General features: G+C 37.1%; 2 protein-coding genes across 3 annotated transcripts in view; one reads left to right on the top strand and one right to left on the bottom strand.

Moving 5' to 3' along the window:
• Nucleotides 1-8,819, top strand: part of LOC136026080 (serine/arginine repetitive matrix protein 2-like) — a 77,509-nt gene extending 68,690 nt beyond the window's left edge. For both annotated transcript variants that reach the window (XM_065702275.1, XM_065702276.1), the window contains 2 exons: nt 3,056-3,208; nt 5,929-8,819. In XM_065702275.1, coding sequence (XP_065558347.1) covers nt 3,056-3,208; nt 5,929-6,211 — 436 coding nt within the window. In that variant the 3' untranslated portion in view covers nt 6,212-8,819. The remainder of the gene's footprint in view (nt 1-3,055; nt 3,209-5,928) is intronic.
• Nucleotides 8,820-18,971: 10,152 nt separating this feature from the next.
• Nucleotides 18,972-23,682, bottom strand: part of LOC136026079 (ubiquitin conjugation factor E4 A-like) — a gene marked incomplete in the record, with an annotated part of 59,678 nt that continues 54,967 nt past the window's right edge. The window contains 1 exon segment of the mRNA XM_065702274.1: nt 18,972-21,224. Coding sequence (XP_065558346.1) covers nt 21,080-21,224 — 145 coding nt within the window.

Raw genomic sequence — 23,682 nt, 5'->3', positions numbered from 1 at the left:
GTCACTAAAAATGACAGGTTTGCAACAAGGATGACTAGGAAAGCATCAGCGTGTATAAGTGGATACAACGGATGATAAACAAAAAGTTCCAAACAGCTTTCTCTGAGGGTTTTTCGAATCTTTTTGAGAGAAAAGATCTTCCGCATTCGGAAAAAGTATGTATCCTGTGAGAATGACTTTAAATCAGAAAACAGTTACGGGATCCATAAAACAGTTAAGACACTCCACCAAAAAATTTGCCGCCGCCACCAACGTCCTGGACATGAGTGGTAGGCCCCTGAGTGACAGCGAGGCTAATAAAAGCCAAAATAGAAAAGCCCCTTCGAAGAGAAATGGAATCTGCTACTTACCTGCAACCCTTCTATGATATCAAGATTTCTCAATCTGGAAAGTGGCCCCAGCTCCCTGCCTTCTCTAAGCTAGGTAAAAGAGACCACTCGCAGTCTCAAGAACAATAGGACTCCAGGCCTTGATGGTTTCCCTGCCGATCTGCTCAAAGTTGGGTTCACTCTGCTAGAGTGTACTCCGTAAAGTAACTATTGCCACGTGGTTGTCAGGCCATTTCCCGATCTAGTGTGATGAGATGAACTTCGGCATCTATGGCTCGCTGCAATGCTCCTGAAAATATAATCAACATATTGTAGTGCGCACTTGTCAGTGCGCACTACAATTACCGTTGCTATACTCTGACTCAGAAGGCAAAATAAAAGAGTTTGCGGCAAATTTGGGCATGCTATGTAGTTGTATTCTTTTCCGTAACCTTTCAAACTCATTTTGCATGCCATAGTCTATCTCCTCGAGGGCCACGTGGAAGTATTTATTAGTGGTGTAAACATCAATACACTGGGTTATGCTGACGACCTCGACAAGCGAGCAGAAACTGAGTCCAGTCTACGGGCTCAAGCCGTTGAGCTTGAATCCACATCAAATAGCTTCAGCATGCGAATAAAACAAAAGAAGACAAAAGTTATGTGTGCCACAAAAGACCCAAATCCATCCCCTATCCACATTGTAATAAGTGGTAAAGAAGTGGAATCGGTAGCCACTTCTCCAGAAAGTGTGATTACAGCGATTCAAATGGCTGGGTCGCATACACCGAATGGAAAAATCACGCCTGCCAAAAAACTACCTTCGAAGGAAGGTTCCACGGTAGCCGCCAACCTGGAAGACCTAGGAGAAAATGACAAGACAACTTCGGAGGTGACCTCCTATACCTTCTCAAACAGGGTGATGAGCGAGCATCATATAGGGAATTGGTCCATTAATGTGTGGAAGATCCCCTAAGTGACCAGTGAGGATGTCCGGGGTATAAGTAAAAAGTGAGTAAGAATATAAAAAAATTGTATTACATAATCAAAAATCATTATGACGATTGAAGTAATTTTATACCTGTCATTAAATGTTGGCTTATCTCTTCATAAATGTCGTCATTGATGATTTGAAACGAGCTGTGAATGTATTTTTGACTTCCTTGTCAGTGTGGACACACTGTTAGCCACGCCATTTCTTCAATTCAGGGGCATTAGAGATGAGAGGAGAGAGGAAAATCGTGCCCGCTTTGGTCATCCAGTTATAAAGATTAATAATCATTACATAATTTCCTTTCAAAAAAGATGCAGACTACATTTGTGCTAAAAATTTGGTGGCGGTTCTGAAACGGCTTCTGGACCGTTAAGGCTTTCTGATTATACGGTTGGAAAATCCTTGTCTGATTCTGATTCAGTCAAAGTGCAATATGTCTAGCTTCTTGACGAAAGTTTGCAGGGGAAGGGGAGGAGGATAGAGGCCCACTTAATTACTCTCTCCTCTAACCTCGAACGCTTCTGAATTGAAGAATTGACGTGGTGGGCAGTGTGTCCAAATTGGTAAGGAACCATAAGAAACAGCCAACTTATTTCAAATCAACGATGGCAACATTTATGAAGAAAGTATACTATTAAACTTGCTAAACGTACAAACAATACACTTACTTCCTCCAGATCGTTTTTGAACCAATTCATGTCTTTTCCATCTGGTGAACTACCAGCCTTGTTGAGTCACATTACCGATTTTAAGAATTGCCTTCAAATTTTCAGGGTACACACTTTTTGTCTCCCATTGAAACTTTATGATCTTATTTGATTTCCAAATAGATTCTCATTTTTTTTCTTTTAGCTATGCATCAATTTCCTTGCTCTCTAAGATATTGTAATTTGACTCATTGGAAAGTGCAGAAAGAGCTTTTTGAGGCAACGGGCCTTTTTGACCTGAGCTTCGACTCAGTCTGGTGAGTCCATCCATAGCAATACGAATAGGGTCTTCATTAGCTCTATACAGCGGCAAGATGTATTTGCGACTCATCTACCCCTTGTAATCGGTTTATTTGGTGTCAACTTTAATGTTTTATTTTTTAGGTCTTGTCTACTTTTCTTTTAGTAGTTGGAACTTTTTCAACTTCCCAAACTAATAAATTCATTTGTATACCACATACGCTTACCACCAAGCAGATCTACAATTTTATTTTATAAAAAAAGTCTAAAAATTTGAGTAGCTAAATCTAAGCTATCATAGCAAGCTAGACTTGAAATCCTTTGTCCGTGAGGACAGGGGTTCGAGTCCTGATGTTGCTGGTTATTTGATCTGGAACGAGGGTCATTGGCATGACTCTGTAAGCTCAGACACAGTTGACCCAGCATTCAATGGGCACCTGGAGAAATCTGGGGAAGGTAAACAGGAAGAGTGTGCAAAAGCATTGGGCGGAATTGCACTTCCTCACTGAAGAACCGTGAAACGGATTACAGCACCGCACGTAGGGACTGTAAAGTCAAACGTCGTATTCTTTAACGTGCCAATCTGTAACCTAATGCTCAAATAAAACATCTGCCAAATGGGATTGCAGGGTGTCCTTCCATTAGAGCACACGTTTCTTGCTGGCACCAAAATTGCAAAGATTTTGTTTTTCTTATATGCCAATATGCTTCAGCGCCTATTTGCGTATACTTAAAACTATATGCCGAACTTTTTTCCACAAGAAAATTTATTTTAAAACGTTACTATTTCCTATTTTTCGTTTCAGGTCTTGTTCAAGAAGCAGATCAAGATCTCGCTCCCGATCTCATTCATATTCAAGATCAAGATCCCGATCATATTCTAGGTCACGCTCAAGGTCACCATCCATTCCTCGAAGAGCAGGTTCTCCAAGTTTTTTAGATAGGCGAAGAATTACCAGGTTAAACATCCTTTAGAACTTGTTTGGAACATTTATTTTTTGTTTATTGACTCAAAACGTCAAAAAGACGATTAGCTTTTTATAGATTTGCCAGTATAAAAAAAGTAATAGGTATAATAAAATGTTTCCAGAATACACTTAAGAAAAGAGAAGTTAAACAAATGGAAAAATGTGCTTATGAAAGGGCTTTATCTCCCTCTGTCGCTATCCCTCTCTCTCTACCTCTCTCTCTCTCTGACTTTGTCCCCCTCTCACATACTCTCCTTCTTCCCCTTCTTTCTTACTCTTTTCTCCCTAACCAACGGCAAAATATGTTTATGAATGAGTTTTTTTATCTTGGTTCGTCCCCCCTCTCTCTCTCTTTCTCTTCCTTTTTTCTCTCATTCTTTCTCTCTGACTCTCTCACCCTCTCACATATTCTCCTTCTACCCCTTCTTTCTCGCTCTTTTCTCTCTATTTCTCTTCTTCATTTTTTTCTTTGTTTGCTCCCAGAATTTGACTTTACCTGTTTTCATGGTATACTTGCATATATAATTGGCTAAATTTTATCGCCCAGATGGGCTTCACTATTAAAAAAAATAACAGTGATATTAGATCATACGCAGAAAAAATTGCTATCGAATTCAATACTTCTTTCCTGTCATAAGTGGAAACATTAGATATAACGAAAAAAAACTGAAAAAAAAGAAAAGAATATGTTGAACACGTAAATAGCTTAGCTGTTATAAAAACCTCATATAGCTTCAGGAAAATTGGGAGCAAAGGCCCTAAAATCGGAGCACATGGAGTAGCAATCAACATGAAGCTTATGCATCGTTGGCAATCAATTCCAACACACCTCGGTACCACTAGCATACCAAGGTAAATTACATAAAAGGGTAGATGATCATCTCGTGGGACAGAAGGTCACATTGACCGTAAATTATATGATTACAAGTCGAAGCTAATCCAAAATTGCTGGCAGTTTAAGAACCAGAAGTAAATTTCCAACATCAACATCTTATGAGCAATTACTATACTGACGGAGCAGCAAATTACGCCTGACTTCAAAGTATTACAAATGAGAGCATTGCCAAACAAATATTCATAAAAAATAAAACCAGCATCACATAACTTGCAGAATACCTTACAGCGCAATCTAACTGGTGGAACAAGGGGTGCTCAAAAGCGCAGTGGATGAAAGCGTTCACGCTGTCTTTCCAGAACTTTACAAGTATCATGAATATCAGTAAAAGTCATACAAATCGTGAGCAACATGTCAAATGTGGTGGGGTAAGGAGTTACTACAGCCAGGTCATCAGTCTACCTTAAGTTGTCCATGGTTGCAATTCGAATATGGAAACGAAGTCCACTAGCACTAAGTTACTATTAATCATCACAAAAAAAACAACAACAGAATAGTAGACTGCCGGCCTCCCTGGTGAGTAAAATCTGCTAAAGAAAAAGAGAAGCTCATTCCAGAGCCTTAACCTACCTCTTAAGTCACAAAGAAAAGAGTCGAGTGAAAGGCTATGGAACGCCGGGATGTATTAGCTTACCAAAGTTCCAAATTATCAATTACATTATTTTAGTATGTAGAAGATTCCGACGAAATAGCAAGAGATGTTTGTACGTATTGAAAGCAAGATATTGAGAGGAAAATTATTTTTGGTACTGTTATTAAAGAATGAGGAAGTACGTGATTAAAATAGTGGATGCACAAAAGGGGTCAGTCATAAAAAGGCACAAAAGATCGATATGCTGGTCTATGTGCGGTCAGGAGTCCAAATATAATGTGTTAAATGACTCCTAATGAACTCTGACTCCTTTCCTTTATCTATTTCAGGGTGGAGCATCTTTGTCTTAGACAAAGACTAAGATGTCTTTGCTTTAGTTTTAACACTCCTAGGCTCATTGTCTTCTAATACCATTAGACGAATTATTAAAGTTTTTTTTTTTTTGCTTAGAAAATAAAAAAAAAATGAATATATACATAAAAAAAGGAATCTATTTTGATGCTTCCTAAGTGTGTACATTTATTATGTATATCTGAACGATTCATAATATGTTGGCGGTGCTTTTTGATGGTAAAGTAGGTTACAAATTCAGTTTCACATATAATTATTTCTATTATTCAAAAAATCTATCGAATTGAATATTAAATTCTAATGAGGTCTAAACTATAGCTCGTAGGCTGTTTTGTATTCCTATGAGGATTCAAAAGCCGTAATTTTGCCTTGCATTTTCCATGCGAGGGCAAAAACTGGAATACATCTTCGTGCTTTTTGGATTTTCTAAGGACAAGTTTTTTCTACAGAGATGTTTTATTCAAGACACGATAAAAGCAAATTTTGATAGCAAAAATAATATGTATAAACTACTTTTCTATGTAACAAAAGAGGATGTAACAAAAAAATAAACAAAGAAGCAAAAATAGAAATTGATAAATATCTGTATAAATAAATAATATTAGACAAAAGGTATTGAACTAATTAAATGAATTTTTGTGTAAAGTATAAGTTTTATAAAAAGAAAAGTCCAGTAACATATTCAATATACAGCACTGTTCCATACAAACCAGATTAGTTTATTGTCATCTAATGTCTTTCTAAAGACATCTATTATGCAGCATTTTTAGCAATGTTACATTTTTACATAGCACAAATTCCTTAATTTCGTGATTACTTTTGTTCATGGAGTCCAGCTTCCCTCAAATGTTCAATCTCTTCTTTCTTTTTAAGTGCAAGGAAAAGACCTATTCCGTACCATCGACCGACCCCTTCACCCTACACAAGTGACAGTGAAACGGATTATAGTCGATATCGTTTAAGTTTATCAAGAAGTCGAAGCCGCTCCACATCGAGCGAAAGAAGTAAATCAAGCAGGCGGAGCTACACACCAAGTAATCATATATTTGCGTCAAAAAAAGTGAAGATTTGGCGTGGCAATAGTAGAACACCCTCTTTAAGCCCTAAGAGAAGTTTTAAAAAAGGTGGCAGAAAAAGGAGCCCAGCCTACAATTAAGTTTATTAGCACTTTTTACTGTTGTGTGTTTGAACTACTTAGATCTAAGACTTTTTTCCCGTAAAGCAGCGGTGGATTTTACTCTGTGGCTACCCTCTCCGCTGAAAAAAGAAAAAAAAATGCACTAACATCTTAAAATTCCTATAATGAGCTTTCAGAAAGTTCTTGTAAACTTCAAATTAACAATAGTAATGATAATCCTCATGCTCCCACCCCCTAGGAGATTTCAGCTCCGTTGTCAATGACTTGACTTTGACTTAGGTCTCCTGCAGGGCGCTGTTTGGGGTAGAGAGTGACGTCTGCCTCCTCCGTCCGCTTCGGCCAGTGCGAGCCTTTGTGCTTCGCTTGGTCCGATGTTGGCCATCTTCAGAAAGTCGGAAAGGCTGTCGGACCAGCGTTTCTTCAATCAGCCGCGGGATCGGTTCCAACCGGCTTCCGTTGGGTCAAATTCAAAGATCGTCTTTGCGGGTAAGGGCTGGGGTATTCGAAGTAAGTGTCCGAACCTTCGTAATATACGTTCAGCAGCTTGGATAGAAAACCGAGACTGCTTGGTGAGCTGCAGCAGCTTCTCATTACTCATGAAATCAAACCACCTTAGAACTTCGATCCTTCTCAGGTTCTTCGTCTGGAATACATCGATCGCCTTCAGTTTTGCGGTTGATGCATGTCATTAATGCTCTTAAATAAATTAGATTTGAAATATCATGATGTTATAGAGTATTAATTTATTTCAGTGTGATTACCTTCAAATGCCCAATTTATCATTTTGCCCATTCTAGCTAGTTGCAACCCTTTTCGGTTATGACTAACTGAATATAATGCCAATAATAGTTATAGATTAAGTGAAAATTAATTTATGCATTTGTCGTGCTATAGCTCAGTAGAATTTGTCGTCTTTCTTAACGAGTCTCTGTTTTTATTGAAATGTTGATCTCCATATAATTATTTTAAAAGATTATTTTAGTGTCCTAAATTTGATGCATTGTTAAGCATCTGTTTCGATTCTAGTCTAAATCTCTAGCTTTAGTTTAAAGTGCATTAGTTTGTTTTACTTGTTCTTCTATATATTTGAGCAGCATGGTTGCTTCGGTGGTGTCACCGAAGTAACCCCCCGTAGAGTTTTTACTCCAGCCCCACCTCTCTCCACCAGATTTCGAAAAATTTTCGAAAATTTTGTAAAATTTCTTAGGGAGTTGCGATAACCATATTAATTAGCATATATTAGGTGAAAAGTTTCGTCCTTCATAGGGTTCGAGACCCCAGGGCCTCATTCTGACTCCTCTTTGATTTCACTGTACTGGATTTTAGAAAAAAATTTAAATAATGATAAGAAAAAAACAAGACACAAAACTAATGTAATAGAGATAGACGGGACTAATTTAGGGAAGGGGCGGCTGAATGTTTCGTGCCCTTTTTTGGTTACGCAACTTGATTAAGGCCACACTCAAGTGTTTTATATATAAACCACGCTGAATGAAGTGTCTATTGTTTCATTTTGTCTCCGTAATGTGTTTAATGGCGCATTTCAAAAAGTATTTTGAGATGATTATTTGGTAATGTGCTTTCTAAATCCTAAATGCTTTGTGCTTTCTAAATGCTTTCTAAATCCTATCAAAATTGACACCCTTCTTTGTCTAAAACTTTCGAAAAATGATGATCTTAGAAAAAAGGTTATAAGGGCCTATTGGAATATTCAACTGGATACGTTTCCATGTACTTCAGTCTCAAAACTATGACTATCCCCCTGAAACCCTTAAAAAAACAGCAAAAGCCAAATTATGGTACATAACATATTTTGAATCTCGTTACTTACGATCTTAATCTACTCTTAGCAATATTGTATGAAATTGAGAGTTTACAGGGTCCTTACGCATTGTTTTAGGAATTTTAGAAAGTGCATAATTCATTCTGTTCGCTCGTTTTCCCCTGGAAAAGTTATGTAATTTTGGAGGTTTTGTTGACTGTCACACTAACCCGTACATTTTAATGGGTTTAATTATTTTGAATTATAGGTTTGAATGCGATTTGTTTTTTATTTCTACCACGGATTTTGTCATGAACTACAGTAAACATACTTATTATTCAAAAAATAGGTGCTAAATAATTGTTGTAGTTGCAAAAATAAAATATAAATTTGAGATAGTCAGTTTCAACGTTTGGTCTCACATAAATTTGGGCTTAATTTTATTTTTTTAGGGTCTCAAAATTCATCCCTCTTTTTTCCTTTTTTCACAGAAAGTAGACAGACAACTGGAATTTAGTTACTTCCTATCCTTCTATGATTTTAGAAAGAATAGAAAGACATAACTAGCAGTTTTCCTATTGTTGTTGTTTTATCACAAAATTATAGGCTGCGTTAGCATGGGACGAAAACCAAGGAAAGTCTAGTCTTTAAATCGTAGTATTCAATTTAAATGAACCTAAAAATTGTGTTCTGTAGCCTCGAGACCCCTCCCCCCAACATAGTTTTAATATACATAGTAGTTACAATGTCATAGTAGTTACAATGTCAACAGTGTGTATAGCAAGATTCAGCTTAAATATATCTAAGCTCCTTGTGTCTAACAGCCATTTGCAGTGCTTAAAAAAAAAAAAAAAAAAAAAAGAATTCTAGCATGAATTTGACGGTTGAAAAATGGTTACATCAAGAGATTAAAGATTAAAGAAAGATTAACTTTCTAAATATACTTAAGCTAATAGAGAGCATTGTCTCTTCTTGAAGACGAATCGCATTTCTTTCATTTGCAACTGTCAGATATTCAATTTCATTTGGTTCGAATTTTTAATGGGAAGTTTAATTAGATCTCAAGGAGTGAAAACGTTGCATTCCACCTAAATACTATTTTGTTTCAATGCAAGGAAATATTTCTATATTTTAGTCATAACTACCAGTAGAATATCAATAATTTACGTTGAATTTCTTTACATATGTTATATTTTAGTTGATAAGATAATTTGTGCAATTTTGTTGGTAATATTGATTTGTTGTATTTTTCTGTATGCATTCCACTCTTGAAAGAGAATCTCTACGGACGAGTACTTAATTGACATTATCTAGTTTGTGCTGAAATAGGAAAATTTTAATTCCTTTATAAAAATTCTTTGTTTCGTGATACTTGTAGCTAAGTCATTTTTTAGTTTTAGTTTCATTAACTTGATCTAGTATTGTATTTATATTGTTCACTTGATTTTCTTTGAGATAATAAAAACTTTTTATTCCATCAGTTGCGAATTTCAGCTCCTTTAATAGATTTATGTCATTGAAGAAGGGAATGAAAATTCAATAAATTGTTGGTATTGATATCTGAGAAAAGTTTGAAACTTGTTCAATCGTAGCCAGTTTTTGTTACAACTTTTACTAAAAATTCAGTACATCACAAAAGCGTTTGAAGCCATCAAAGCTGCGCATGCTGCTCCTCTAGTCTTAGCTTTTCACTCTTTGCTCCCAAACATGAAAATCTAATTTCTTTTAAATCTTTTCTTATAATTTATTTCCATCATGTTTGGGGACAATCTACTTTGTGTTTGGCCTCAGTAATAAAAGAAGAAACAAAACCTGCGAAAATATCGGAATAAATTTTACATCCTGAAATTTGGGGTAAATTTGTCCTGTTTTTTATGGCACTTGGTATTAACCAAGTGACATATAGCAATCGCCAATTCTGTCGGTCTGTCTGTCTGTCTGTCTGTCTGTCGGTCCCGGTTTTGCTACTTTAGGCACTTCCAGGTAAGCTAGGACGATGAAATTTGGCAAGCGTATCAGGGACCGGACCAGATTAAATTAGAAATAGTCGTTTTCCCGATTTGACCATCTGGGGGGGGGGGGAGTGGGGGCCCGGTTAATTCGCAAAAAATAGAAAAAATGAAGTATTTTTAACTTATGAGCGGGTGATTGGATCTATCTTAATGAAATTTGATGTTTGGAATGATATTGTGCCTCAGAGCTATTATTTTAAATCCCGACAGGATCCGATGACATTGGGGGGAGTTGGAGGGGGGAAACCTAAAGTCCCGGTTTTGCTACTTTAGGCACTTCCAGGTAAGCTAGGACGATGAAATTTGGCAAGCGTATCAGGGACCGGACCTGATTAAATTAGAAATAGTCGTTTTCCCGATTTGACCATCTGGGGGGGGGGCGGTTAATTCGGAAAAAATAGAAAAAATGAAGTATTTTTAACTTATGAGCGGGTGATTGGATCTTAATGAAATTTGATGTTTGGAATGATATTGTGTCTCAGAGCTCTTATTTTAAATCCCGACCGGGTCTGATGACATTGGGGGGAGTTGGAGGGGGGAAACCTAAAATCTTGGAAAACACTTAGAGTGGAGGGACCGGGATGAAACTTGATGGGAAAAATAAGCGCAAGTCCCAGATACATGATTGACATAATCAGAACTGATTTGTTCTCTTTGGGGTAGTTTGGGGGGGGGGAGTAATTCTTAAAAATTAGAAAAATGAGGTATTTTCAACTTACGAACGGGTGATCGGATCTCAGTGGAATTTAATGTTTAGAAGGATATCGTGTCTTAGAGCTCTTATTTTAAATCCCGACCGGATCTGGTGATGGGGGCGGGGAGTTGGGAGGGGGAAACCTAAAACTTGGAAAACACTTAGAGTGGAGGGATCGGGATGAAACATGGTGGGAAAATTAAACACAAGTCCTAGATAGATGATTGACATAAACGGAACGGATCCGCTCTCTTTGGGGTAGTTGGGGGGGGGGGGGTATTTCTGAAAAATTGAAAAAAATGAGGTATTTTTAACTAACGAACGGGTGATCGGATCTCAATGAAATTTGATATTTAGAAGGATATCGTGGCTCAGAGCTCTTATTTTAAACCCGACCGGATCTGGTGACATTGGGGGGGGGGGGTTGGGAGGGGGAAACCTAAGACTTGGAAAACACTTAGAGTGGAGGGATCGGGATGAAACTTGGTGGGGAAAAAAACACGAGTCCTAGATACTTGATTGACATAACCAGAACGGATCCGCTCTCTTTGGGGTAGTTGGGGGAGGGGGTTGATTCTGAAAAATTAGAAAAAAGGAGGTATTTTTAACTTACGAACGGGTGATTGGATCTCCATGAAATTTGATATTAGAAGGATATCGTGTCTCAAAGCTCTTATTTTAAATCCTGACCGGATCTGGTGACATTTGGGGAAATTTGGAGTGGGGAAACTTAAATGATGGAAAACGCTTAGATTAGAGGGATTGGGATGAAACTTGGTTGGAAAAATAAGCAGAAGTCTTGCATACGTGATTTACATAATTGGAACGGATCCGCTCAATTGCGGGGGGGGGGGGGGTAATTCTGAAAAATAAGAAAAAATGACGTATTTTTAACTTACAAAGGAGTGATCGGATCTTCATGAAATTTCATATTTAGAAGGATCTCGTAACTCAGATCTCTTATTTTAAATCTCAACCGGATCCAGCGTAATTGGAGGGGGGCAGTTGAGGGGAACCAGAAATCTTAGAAAATACTTAAGAGGTGAGATCAGGATGAAACTGGATGGGAAGAATCAAAACCTGTCTAAGATACATGACTGACATAACTGGACCGGATCTGCGCTCTTTGGTGGAGTTGGGGGGGGGGGGGTAATTTTGAAAATTGAGGCATTTATAACTTACGAAAGGGTGACCAGATCTTAATCAAATTTGATATTTAGAAGGATCTTGCGCTTTAAAGCTCTAATTTTAAATACCGATCAGATCCTGTGACATTCGGGGGAGTTGGAGGGGGAAACCGGAATTCTTGGAAAGCGTGAAAATTGGGGTATTTTTATTTTACGAACAGGTGATCGGATCGTAATGAAATTTGATATTTAGAAGGAATTCATGTCTCAGAGCTCTTATTTCAAATCCCGACCAGATCTTTTGACATTGGGGGGAGTTGGAGGGGGAAATCTTGGAAAAACACTTGGAGTGTAGGAATCGGGATGAAGCTTGGTGGATAGAATAAACAAATGTCCTTGATACGTGATTGACTGAACCATACTGGATTCGCTTTTTTGGGGGGGAGTTGAGGGGAGGGGTTCAGTGATTTGGCGAGTTTGGTGCTTCTGGACGTGCTAAAACGATGAAAATTGGTAGGCGTGTCAGGGAGCTTCACAATTTGACTTGATAAAGTCGTTTTCCCAGATTCGACCATCTGGGGGGCAAAAGGGAGAGAAAAATTAGGTATTTATAACTTACGAGTGGGTGATCGGATCTTAATGAATTTTGATATTTAGAAGGACTTTGTGAGTCAGAGCTCTTATTTTAAATCTTGACCGGCATTAAGCCTCTTATTTTCCTTTTTAAATCAATCCATTGATTTATAGAATTTTGCTAGAGCTCATACCATATGATCTCTTGGCTCTTAGCTCTTCTTGCCTCGTCACGAGTGCCATATGAGCTCTTAGCTCTTGTTTTTTTTATTTTGATCTCGTAAGCAGTTTATCAAGTGCTCTGAAGCTTAAAATATTGTACTTTCTATGTCACCCTTCCCCAAGAATTAAAGACTACTGGTGTAGATACTACCACAATTAATATACCAAGAAACTCTTCAAATTTAGGTACGACAATTTGACCTTTACTGTGTCCTCTTCGTACATTCTTGTTTTTAGCAAAATTTTCCGCAAAATGATGTCCTAATAGTGCCCTATTAAGAATAATCAAAACACCTCTTAATTGTATAGTAGTTTGTCTTAGTTTGCAAAAAACCTTAACAAGGATCCTGTTTTTAGGTAATCATAAGCAGCGTAGTACCACTGCCAAAGAAAAGATAATGAGGGCACAATGTTTTATTTTTTTTTAGACCAGGGCACTTCGAATAGAAGGAGTTTTCGTAGACACTACGAAAAGGGCATATTTAATTTGAAATCGAAAGCTTTTCTTCCCTCTTAAGAGTCAAAACTGATGGTGGGGAACTTCCCCCCCCCCTTCGAAGCCCTCTTTTCCTCAAACTCATCTGATCAAAATTATTAGTTAAACATTTTATTCAAAATAGTCTGAAGAATATATAACAATGCATAAAGGGTACAAACAACCCATCAAAGCCCTAGGGGAAGGGTTTTCAGCTAAGGCTTGGGGGCATATAAGGTTTTTAAGGAATATGTGGCTGTAAAAACTTTAGACATGGCTCATTTGATTGTAAGTTGGAAATTATAGTGCCCTTTTTAAGAATAAAAAGTGATTGGAGGGTAACCTTCCGCTCCCCACGCCCAATATCTCCCAAAACAAATATCTAATCCAAATTTTGAGCATCTACTTTTCCTGAGCTTTGTTGATAGGTCCAGTAATTACACTTCTGGGGATATCAACCCTCCTCCACCTCCCACAGCCCTCAGGGCAAGGATTGTAAGTTCGGCAATTTGTTCATTGTTTATACATAGTATATGATATTGAAAAAGGTATGTATATTTGACTTTTACTTTCTAAAAAGACGAAGGGCACTCAGATGAGCCTTTTAATGAATGCTGAGGGGATTTGTTGAACTAAATCAAAACACGTTGTGTGTATACGGGATGTCAAAAGGGTGTAATTCAGGACAGACTGACTATTAATTTAGAACTTTCAGGAAATTGTAGGGGAGATGATCAATAGACCAAAATGGCAATTTTGCTACAACTACCAAAACTACCACTGCTACTACTACCAACCTGCTACATTTACAATATTGAGGGGAAATCTGAACCAAATCAGAAGATACTATGTGCATGAACATTTTCAAAAGAGTATATCTTAAGAACAGATTTGGGTTTTGAGTTGGAATTTTCAGAGAATTCTTAAAAGTGAAGATCGATTGACCAAAAGTCAATATGGGCATACTCTTACTAATACTACTGCCACTGTTACACATTTACTGTGATTTTGACACTGTTACACAAATTGGAATAACAATCGTATCGATATCTGATTGACAAATTTATACGATTCATATTGGACTAATTAGGAGTTCCAGAAACTCATATCCCATGGGTAGAAAGCATGAAATTAGGTGATATAGAATTTGTTTACTCAGGCAGGAAGCATGGGGTACATAGACAGGGAGCAGGGTTCACGATGAATGAGGAAGCTGCAAAGTTTTATTTGGGCTTGGAAGGTATTAATAATAGAATACTAATTGCTCATTTTATGACTAAAAAGTTCAGTGGCATCGGTCATAGTAGTATATGCCCCTGTTGAACCGACTGACAGGGATGCTAGCAACTCATATGAATTTTAGTTACAGTTACAGGAGCAAATAGACAGGTTTCCAGGTAGAAATATGGTGGTTTTACTAGGAGATTGTAACGCCCAGGTTGGTAGAAATAGGGAAAGATCGTACCCTAGCCTATGTAAATTTGGTGTAGGAAAGATAAACAGTAATGGCTACAGTCTTTTGCAATTTTGTATGTATAGCAATTTAGTTGTAACCAATATAAAATGGCCCATAAGTTGGCATGGTATTCACATGATGGTGAGACAGCAAACTTCATTGATTAAGTTATAGTAAAAAGAAGACTGGTAGGACCAATACAAGATACTAGGGTATATAGGAGTGCTGTTATTGGTGCTACAAGTAAGGATCACCATCTAGCAGTGTCTAGGATTAATTTAAAGCTGAAATTTCAGAAGGGTAACTAACTACCTCCTGGGGAGTAATGATGTTGGTAGACTTCAGGATGAGAATTTGAGAGAAACATTCCAGGGACGGCTGAATACTAAACTTGAGAGTTAGAATTTAACAAAATTTAAAATTAAATTTAAAATGTGGAAGATGGTTAAAATAATTTTAGAAAAAAACAATTTGTGAAGTTACTGATGGCGTCTTATGGAAGAAACATAAGACTGCAGCTAGGAATATTAGTGAAAATATGTTTAATATAGAGGAGAAGGTGTTTGTACAAGATGTGAGTATGTGAGAGAGAGAGAGAGAGAGAGAGAGAGAGAGAGAGAGCGAGAGATCGATATATTTAAAAACTATCGTAGCATAGCCAAATTCAGTTTTTTACAAATTCTTACATTTAAAAAAAATCTTACACTACGGCTCAGCATTGAAAAACGATGTGAACAAAGGCACAAATGAGCTGGCGTGACTATTAATTCGTATTTTAGGGGGTAGAACTTTATTATTCAACCGAGTACGACTATTGAGAGGGGCTGGTTGGGGTAGTAGTGATCGGTGGCTCGCATTGGCTAGGATGGATTTTCCAAATTGCAGAATTAGGTGTTCAAGACGGACCTTAAGTGGAGACAGAAGAAACTTGAGCATGAAGGCCTCTGCTACTTTCGTCAAACAAGGTGTAAGTGAAATCGGGCGGAGATCGTCGCATGCACTAGGGGGCACTTTTATGGGATTAGTTTCACGACCTTAGCGAGCTTTAGCTTTCTTTACCAAAGAGGCTATTTGATTTCGCAGTTTCTTGCTATTGATAATATCACCACAGGAGTAGAGGCAAGACCTCTCTTTTATTAGTGCTTTAATAGCTGGAGAGATCCATGGTTTGTCGTATTCACTAACAACAAATGAATTTGTTGTAAATATCTCTAGGTATTTACAGTACAAAGTGGTGTTGAAATTGGATGCCTTAGCATCTAAGGGCTCGTTACTATGCACTCCGGGAAAGTCATACGTGCCGATCCCTTGACTGTATTCAAAGATGGCCGAATCTGTACAAGGAAGAAATGTGACACGGGACAATTTGGGCTTTGGTAAGGACTCAAAATGCTTTCCACAGAATTGCGTTGTGGTCTGCCACGTCAACGGGACCAAGAGAAAAGGGATGGGAGTAAATATCATCACAGTTATTGAGTATAAGGTGTAGTATGTTCCCTGAAAAGTGGGTAGACATGTTCACTACTTTTCTTAAAGCCAAACAGGATTATAACCAACTATTCTTGGTCAAGTAAGTCGCCTCCTGTAATAAAAGCTGGGCTACTGTATATACTTCTCAGGTGATCAATAGTCTTTTCGAGGTGGAAAACCAAGTCAACCCGATTTCTGGCACTTCCCGGGTAATAAACTGAAGTAACTATAATACAAGAAAAACGACAGGGAAGAGACTTTGGTTTGCAAATAGCCCAGATTACTTCAAAAGCTGGATCAAATAATTCCGGTAATAATTTGCAGGGGATGTCTTTCCATATATACAAGGCAACACCTCCACCTAGTCTATGTTCATCTCGATCACCACGTGTACTCAGGAAAATTTCATAGCCTGCCATATGACCTGAAGACCTATCAAGATTCCACGTTTCAGTAACTACAATAGCTGGGATACTGTTTTGACGGACGATAACTTCAAATTCTTCTATTTTGTTACATAATGACTGGCGGTTTATAATGAGAAAATTAGGCATTCTATTTTTCGAAATAAAAGTCACTGACCCCAATAGGGGGGGGGGCTGATCACAACTATTCGAACATATCGGAGCTTGATTGAAAGGAACAAGAGATGGTATATTAGCATTTTTTAAGCAGTCTATCTCAACAAGGATGTGTTGACGGGGTTCGGTTCTTGGAGCATGACTGGTTGTTCTTAATGACACGATAAGTGGGATCATCCGTTGACCTCGTTTGCCGCTACGCTTGCGGCATCGTTTTCGCTTCTTACGGCTAGACAGGAGCTCTTGGGGCTCTTGATAGGTCATTTGATAACGAAAGTACAAAGTGAAAACAATATGCAAAAAAGTAGAAAAAGCATTAAAACATTAACTAAGGAGATGTGAAGTGGAGGCCATGGATAAAATTGCTGAGGATATGGAAGATGCAGCTAGAAGGCATAATAGTAAAATATTGCATTGGCATGTTACTAAATTGAGAGGAAGTAGTGACTATGGACTTGTAACAGTTAAAGATGGGAACAGGGCCACAATTAGTGATAAGGAAAGAGTTAAAAAGAGATGGACAGAACATTTTGAGAGTGGGCTAAACCGAGATACAGTTCCAGGAAAAGATATGGAAGAAAATGAAAAAGTTTGTGATACCTTGGATTTAAATGAAGATTTGTTATGTGAGGAAAACTTTACCGACAGTACCAAAAAGAATAAAAAATAATAAGGCTCAGGGTGCTGATGGTGTGGTAAATGAGTTTCTTAAATATGGTGGCTCTGAGGTTAGAAATAAGCTACTGAAGATTATGAATATGATTTTATAAAAGAGGAAGTACCTAACGATTTTAGGAAAACTTTACTGAAACCACTGAATAAGAAAGGTGATAAGAGTGAGTGTCGTAATCATCGAGGCAAGAGTCTGGTCTCTGTAGGTAGCAAACTAGTTAGTAATATGATACTTTTTAGACTGAGAGATACTTTGGACAAAGTTTTATGAGAAGAACAGTGCGGTTTATAAAAGTAGAGAATGTGTTGACCAAATTTTCACACTTAGGTTAATAACTGAGAAGTGCCTTAGCTGTCGAACACCTTTGGTCTTCAGTTTTATCAATTATGAGCAAGCGATTGATTTTATTGATAGAAAAGCTTTAGCAGGCATTATCCTTGTATGGTACACCAGACAAATACATTAAAGGGATTTGTGCTATGTACGAGAACAACACTGCTGCGGTTAAGGTAGGAAATCAGGATACCAACTGGTTTTGTATTAAATCGGGAGTTACGCAGGATTGTGTCCTATCCACTTTTATATGGATCATTTCGATGGAATTTGTCTTAAGGAGCACAGGAAAGGCAATGGGAGACCATAGAATCAAATGGGGAGGAAAACTCTCCTGGACTTAGATTATGCAGATGATTTAAGCATCCTAGATGAAAGTGCGAGCAAAATTAATGAATTTTTAGGCGTTTTGCGAAATCAGAGTTTTAGAATAGGTTTTAAAATAAATGATAATACGACTAAGTCACTAAGACTAGGAATAAGCGAAGATAGAAAGTAGTCGTCGGGTACTCGTCGGCTTCACTTGTCTTGGACGGCGGATGAAAGTTTACTACATATTTTCCAGAGATATTGCCTACGGATTGTTCTGGGTACCCGGCTGACTGACCTTATTTTAAACAGTAGGCTGTGCGAAAAATGTGGTACAATCCCACTTTCTAGGGGTATAATGAAAGAAAGGTTGAGATGGCTAGGGTGCGTTCTGCGGATGAAGGATGATAAATTGCCAAAGATTGTCCCTTTTATCCAACCGTCTAGGGCTAAACGGAAAGCAGGTCGTCCTCGTATGGGTGGAAGGATTTCATAAAGAAAGTTTAAAGGAAATGAAAACTTCCTTGGAGTGTGTAAAGAGGAAGCTTTAAATAGATTGGGATGAAGGAGGAGCGTGCGTAGCTGTTTTGGCCTCAGACGTCTTGGTGCTGCAGTGAGTTCTTAAAATTCGGATAAAAAAATTAGTTTCACCTGTCCTTTACCGTCAAAAGAAGTGTCCTATACTCTTATTCAATTCAATTTATGTTGAAACGGATCACTGCTTTCAAAATCCAGGTGGCTAAGCTTGCAGGGTCACACCATTGACACCCCACTCCGAGCCAGGAATTAGGAATCATTACCAACTCAAAGAATTGAACCTGCACCCCAAAGGACATGGGATTTGCAACTCGGGTGTGCAATCCACTTGGATAGGTTGGATACAACATTTTCATAAGTATTAGATTTATTCTTGTTTATTTGTACTTTTTTGACAAAAAAAGTCAGATTTTGCTTATCTTAAGCGTCATTCTGAGTGAAAACAAACGTAATCAAATTCAAACTTTGTCAGTTCAAATTTCCTCCTATAACTATACTTTTTATTGTATAGTGACTACAATAAATAAATAAATATATAATGGTGAAAAAACTAATAGATATCAAAATATATTAAGACTGTAATTCCATTAAAACAGACACATTTCGAAACTAAATTATTAAACTGACAATCCAAGCTTTACGTAGACACACTTTACAAACTTACAGTCTTTACATTAAGTCAAAAAAAGAAGAAAAAGAGGGACTAATGAAAAGAGAAAGAAAGAGGGACAATGATTTTGAAGCATCTGTCTCCTGAGAACCTTCCGCATTCTTCTGTTGGGAAAGATATCTACCGAGATATATTACGTTTTCACGTATCTTCTCAGATAAATTTAAACAAATCTTCACTTCCTTTAGAATTTACTGAAATGAACAGAGAACTTCCTCTTAAGCTCTTAAAAGACTCGTAACGTATGTACAGGTCGTGTTTAAAAAAAAGGAGAAAAAAGTTCATTTAATTCTTTAAGACCCTCCTTTTCTCACTCCTAACATTACTTTTCTCCCCGTCACCCTCAACATAATATAAAGTGCACTTTCAATCAATGTTTAGATCTTGGGTCGTAATGTCAAGTTGGTTTAATCTCACCTTCCGAATTTGCAACATATCAATATATGGAAAGGAATTTCTTTCAAAAATAATTATTAATAAAAACTTAGATTATAGCTCATCAGCAGGATTTGATCATGAGCATATCGTAAACATTAAATTTGCATTTTCTCAAGTTAGAAACAGTGTTTTTTAAATTAGGTTTTAATTTTTAATCAATCTTCTACTGATACATTGCCAAAATTAGTTAATTCACTTCTCCTGAAAAAAAAAGTAAAACAGGGCCAGAAAACAATTCAAAAACTGACAGAGAAATCAACTACTTAAAAACGGAAAAATTCAAAGAAATTACAAAATAGAAAAAGAAAGAAGAAAAAATTAAATGAGTCAATTTTGTAAATATATAAAATTTTCTATTAATTTTATGGTTTTTAACTGGGCCAACACAACTTTTGTAATTAGCTAGCGGTCCAGCCTCTATAAGAAGAAGTCTCATTTCCAAAGCCGTATTCAGGGGAGAGGTTACAGGGGTTTGAATCCCCCACCCCTCAGAAATGTTTGTCCGACTAGCTAAGACACAAAAGAATGAATAAAAAAACATATTTGACGCGATGTTTAAAGTCTTTTTTTGTACCAACCCCCATCAAAAATCCTGAAGCTTGCTCTGCCCATACCGTGTGTTTTTTTTTAGAATCGGAGAAAACGTTTTTACCCCATCCTTCCTCCAACACCAAATTGTCAAACAATACTATTCCCCTAGCCTTGATACAAAGCAGGGCAGAATTGAAGTTCAGAAATATTTATTTATGATACCCAAGGCCTTAAATTCAAAAATGCATCCATTAGTTCTCGTAACCAGTCTAACATCCATTCGTCTCCACAAACAACTTTAACAGAAAAAGGAATGTAGTCTCAACATTTTAGTATTTACCAACAGAAAAAACCTTGATATGAGGCCCGAAATTCCCGAGATTGGGAACTTGATACTCTACCAAGGGAGCAAGTCGTTCTTGCTAGCTGTTTTTACGCCTTTAGTGCAATAATACACGGGAAAAAGCAGGTTTCCTATAACAGGGTTTTCTTTTGAGTCACGGACTCTTACTAATTGTTTAGAATAAGATTTACATGATAAAAGACAAACCTTAAGCTAAAACATGAACAATCGATCTAAGCTTAAACCTCTTACAATCATTTACTTTGAAACGTTAACTACTTAGCAATTCGTTATAAGGACTGTGGTAACGTTCACATTCGGGTCCAGGAAGACTGTTATGCCTAAATATGCCCATGCTAGGTCATGCATTTTTACAAAACTGGGTCCCATACTGAAGCACATATAATAAATATAGTGACAAGAGAAGCTTGCTAATTGGCGGGATTTGAATCCTAGATCAACAGCTTCAGACTCTAAAACCGAATACTCAGCTACAAAATGATGCTGGACAAGCATTGATTTTAAATGTAAACAGATATTCTAATTGGAAACACATGTGAGCGTTAGGTTATCCACTCGTGCCACTAACAAAATTTGGGGCGAATAATAGCTGTCTGTCACTTGAAACATCACACGGTAACAACAATCATTCCTATAATCTAAACACATTATTTATCAACTTAATTATTTGTATTCTTTCCCGTCTTCTTTTTCTGTTCTTCTAGCCAGTCATGAATCTCCTTTTTCAACGCAGGGCATGGAATGACTTGATCCAAGGTAAGGGGCTCACGGTTAAAGGGGTCACTTTGATCACTTAATAAATGCCTGAAATATACAATTCAATTATAATTGGTAACTTTAATTGAATGAATTAATTCAATTTTATAGAATAAAAGATTAATCCAAATGCAATAATTGTTAAAGTCGACAAACGAGGTTTTTTAGATTTGAGACACAACACAAAAAATAACTTTAAACTTTTGAAGAGATCCGTTGTTTTTCTCTTCCATGCAACCCGCAAAGGGCTGTTAAGGTTAAGAAAGAAGCAAATCCATTTATTTAGGTCTGCCTCTCTATTACCACCACTCATTACAACTGTTTGTCTTATATGATTGGTGTTTCCCTTGTCAAGTACATTATCTGACTATTCTGAGTGATTAGCGCGCTAGACTTGAGACCCTTTGTTCATGAGGACAGGGCTTTGAGTTCTGGTATCGTTGGTTATTTGGTTTGAACGAGGGTCACTAGCACGACTCTGTAGGTTCATCCAGAGTTGACCCAGCTCTAAACGGGTACCTGGGAGAAATCTGGGGATGCTAAACAGGACGGGTATGCAAAAACAGAGAATGGATGGTCCCAGACCTCCACTGCCCTTCCTGGCTGAAGGGCCATAAAACAGGGATCAGCACCGCCAGTAGGAATTGTAAAATCTAATGCCGCATTATTTACTTTTTCTTCACCTTAATCAAGCAATAAATGGACAAACGAGTATGAGAACTGATAACGAGAGGACACTTTTGCCTTTCAACATAGGTTTATTAGAAAGTAAAACTACTCCTACAGATTTTCTCTGACAGATCAACGCTAGCAAGCGGAATTCCAAATATTCAAAAGAAACCCAATTTTAGATTATTAACATCCAAATTATTTGCATTTGTTTATTTATTTTGTACGGTATGCAGATCCTTCATTTTGGACAATTTTTTCAGGATTATATGTCAATTGAGCTAAGTTAGTACATAGGGCACTGGCTAGTTCAAAAGGAATACATACAAACACACCTACTGTCCCTTTTAGTGTTCTATTTTTTTGGTTCAATGAGCATAAAATAGCAATAAATAACTAAAAAACTATAATAAAAAATGAATATAAATAAATAACCATAATAAATATATAACTACATATAACTGTAATTAAAAAATTATAAATATAAAATAACATAAAAATAAATAACTTAAAATAGCGACAAAATAGAATATAGCGATAAAAGAGAAAAAAACTCAATAAATTTATTCAGCTGTTTATATACAACTATATGATTTACAGGTAAAGCAAAATTGTATATATTGCTTTTTTGTGTTTCCTTTTATTTTGGTTCCTCATGATCGTAAGTTTCACACATGAGCCTTAGAAATGCAGCTCAGTACATCCTCTTTTCTGTTTCTGTCTTCACAATCGCTTTTATCTATTTTACTCTTTAGATTATCTCTCTATTTTTCTCTATCTTTCGCTCATAAAGTGAAACATAAATTATTATTTCGTTGATTGAATCGAAACTATTGATTTTTCGTACTCTACTATAGTAAAAATACCTACTTCAAACTAATTATAGCAGAAAGGAAGTAGAAAAAATGTAGAAAGTAGTAGAAGGAGCAAATAAAAGTGATTTTTTCACTAGAAAATAAATATAACAGATAATTTTAAAAATTGTGAAAACTTCTTTTTATTGTGGCGTAGATCACTAGACCATGTAAGTTAAATAGTGCTGAATTAAATTCCAAAAAATGTTTAAGCAACAAGAAACCAATGTATTTGGAAGCCTTTGCGGGAATTAGGTCAAGAAGCCTATGCGGGGATTAGGCCAAGAAGCCTTTGCGGGGATTAGCAAAGTGTATTAATTTATGTGCATTGATTACAAATAAAACTTAACTTATCTAGTTTTTTAGATCAAAAAGCGGCTCAGAAAGCACCAAAATGAGGGGATTATCCGAAGCACGTATCCTTGTCTGGATAGAAAGAGAAGATTTTCTACGCAGCTCATGAAAAGACGGGAGGCTATCACCAACAAACATTCCAGATGCACTACAATTAAAAGGAAGATGAAGAAGCCACCGTAAAGACCTGTTATAAAGAAACCGAAGAGAATTCTCACATCCAACTGACAGAGATTGTACAAAAGCTAGACCGTACAGCGGAGTACAGTAACCTCTGAAAAGAGAGCATCTTACAGAAGGGTCGCAACTCCCGAACTTACGAATAAGCAAGTTAACCCTGCGGCACAGCGAACGTGAAAGTGCCTTAACATGAAGCTCATCACTCAGAGACACCGTGAATCCAAGATATTTGTAGGATCCAACAAAAGATAATGACACTCCAGAAAGACAAGCCATAGGTATATGTTTCAAAGGAGTTCCCCGGGGAATAAACGCCACGCACTGGGTCTTAGCCGTGTTGAACACAATATCATTGGCTGACGCAAACTCAGCACATATTGAAAGTCAATGGTTAAGTACAGCCACTGTAGGAGCTAAAATAACCAGGTCATCAGTATAAGTCAAGTTAT

This window comes from Artemia franciscana, chromosome 4 (genome assembly GCF_032884065.1).
Source record: "Artemia franciscana chromosome 4, ASM3288406v1, whole genome shotgun sequence".
NCBI lineage: Eukaryota > Metazoa > Arthropoda > Branchiopoda > Anostraca > Artemiidae > Artemia > Artemia franciscana.
Note: the sequence above shows the minus strand (reverse complement) of the source record. Positions and strands in the feature narration are given on the sequence as shown.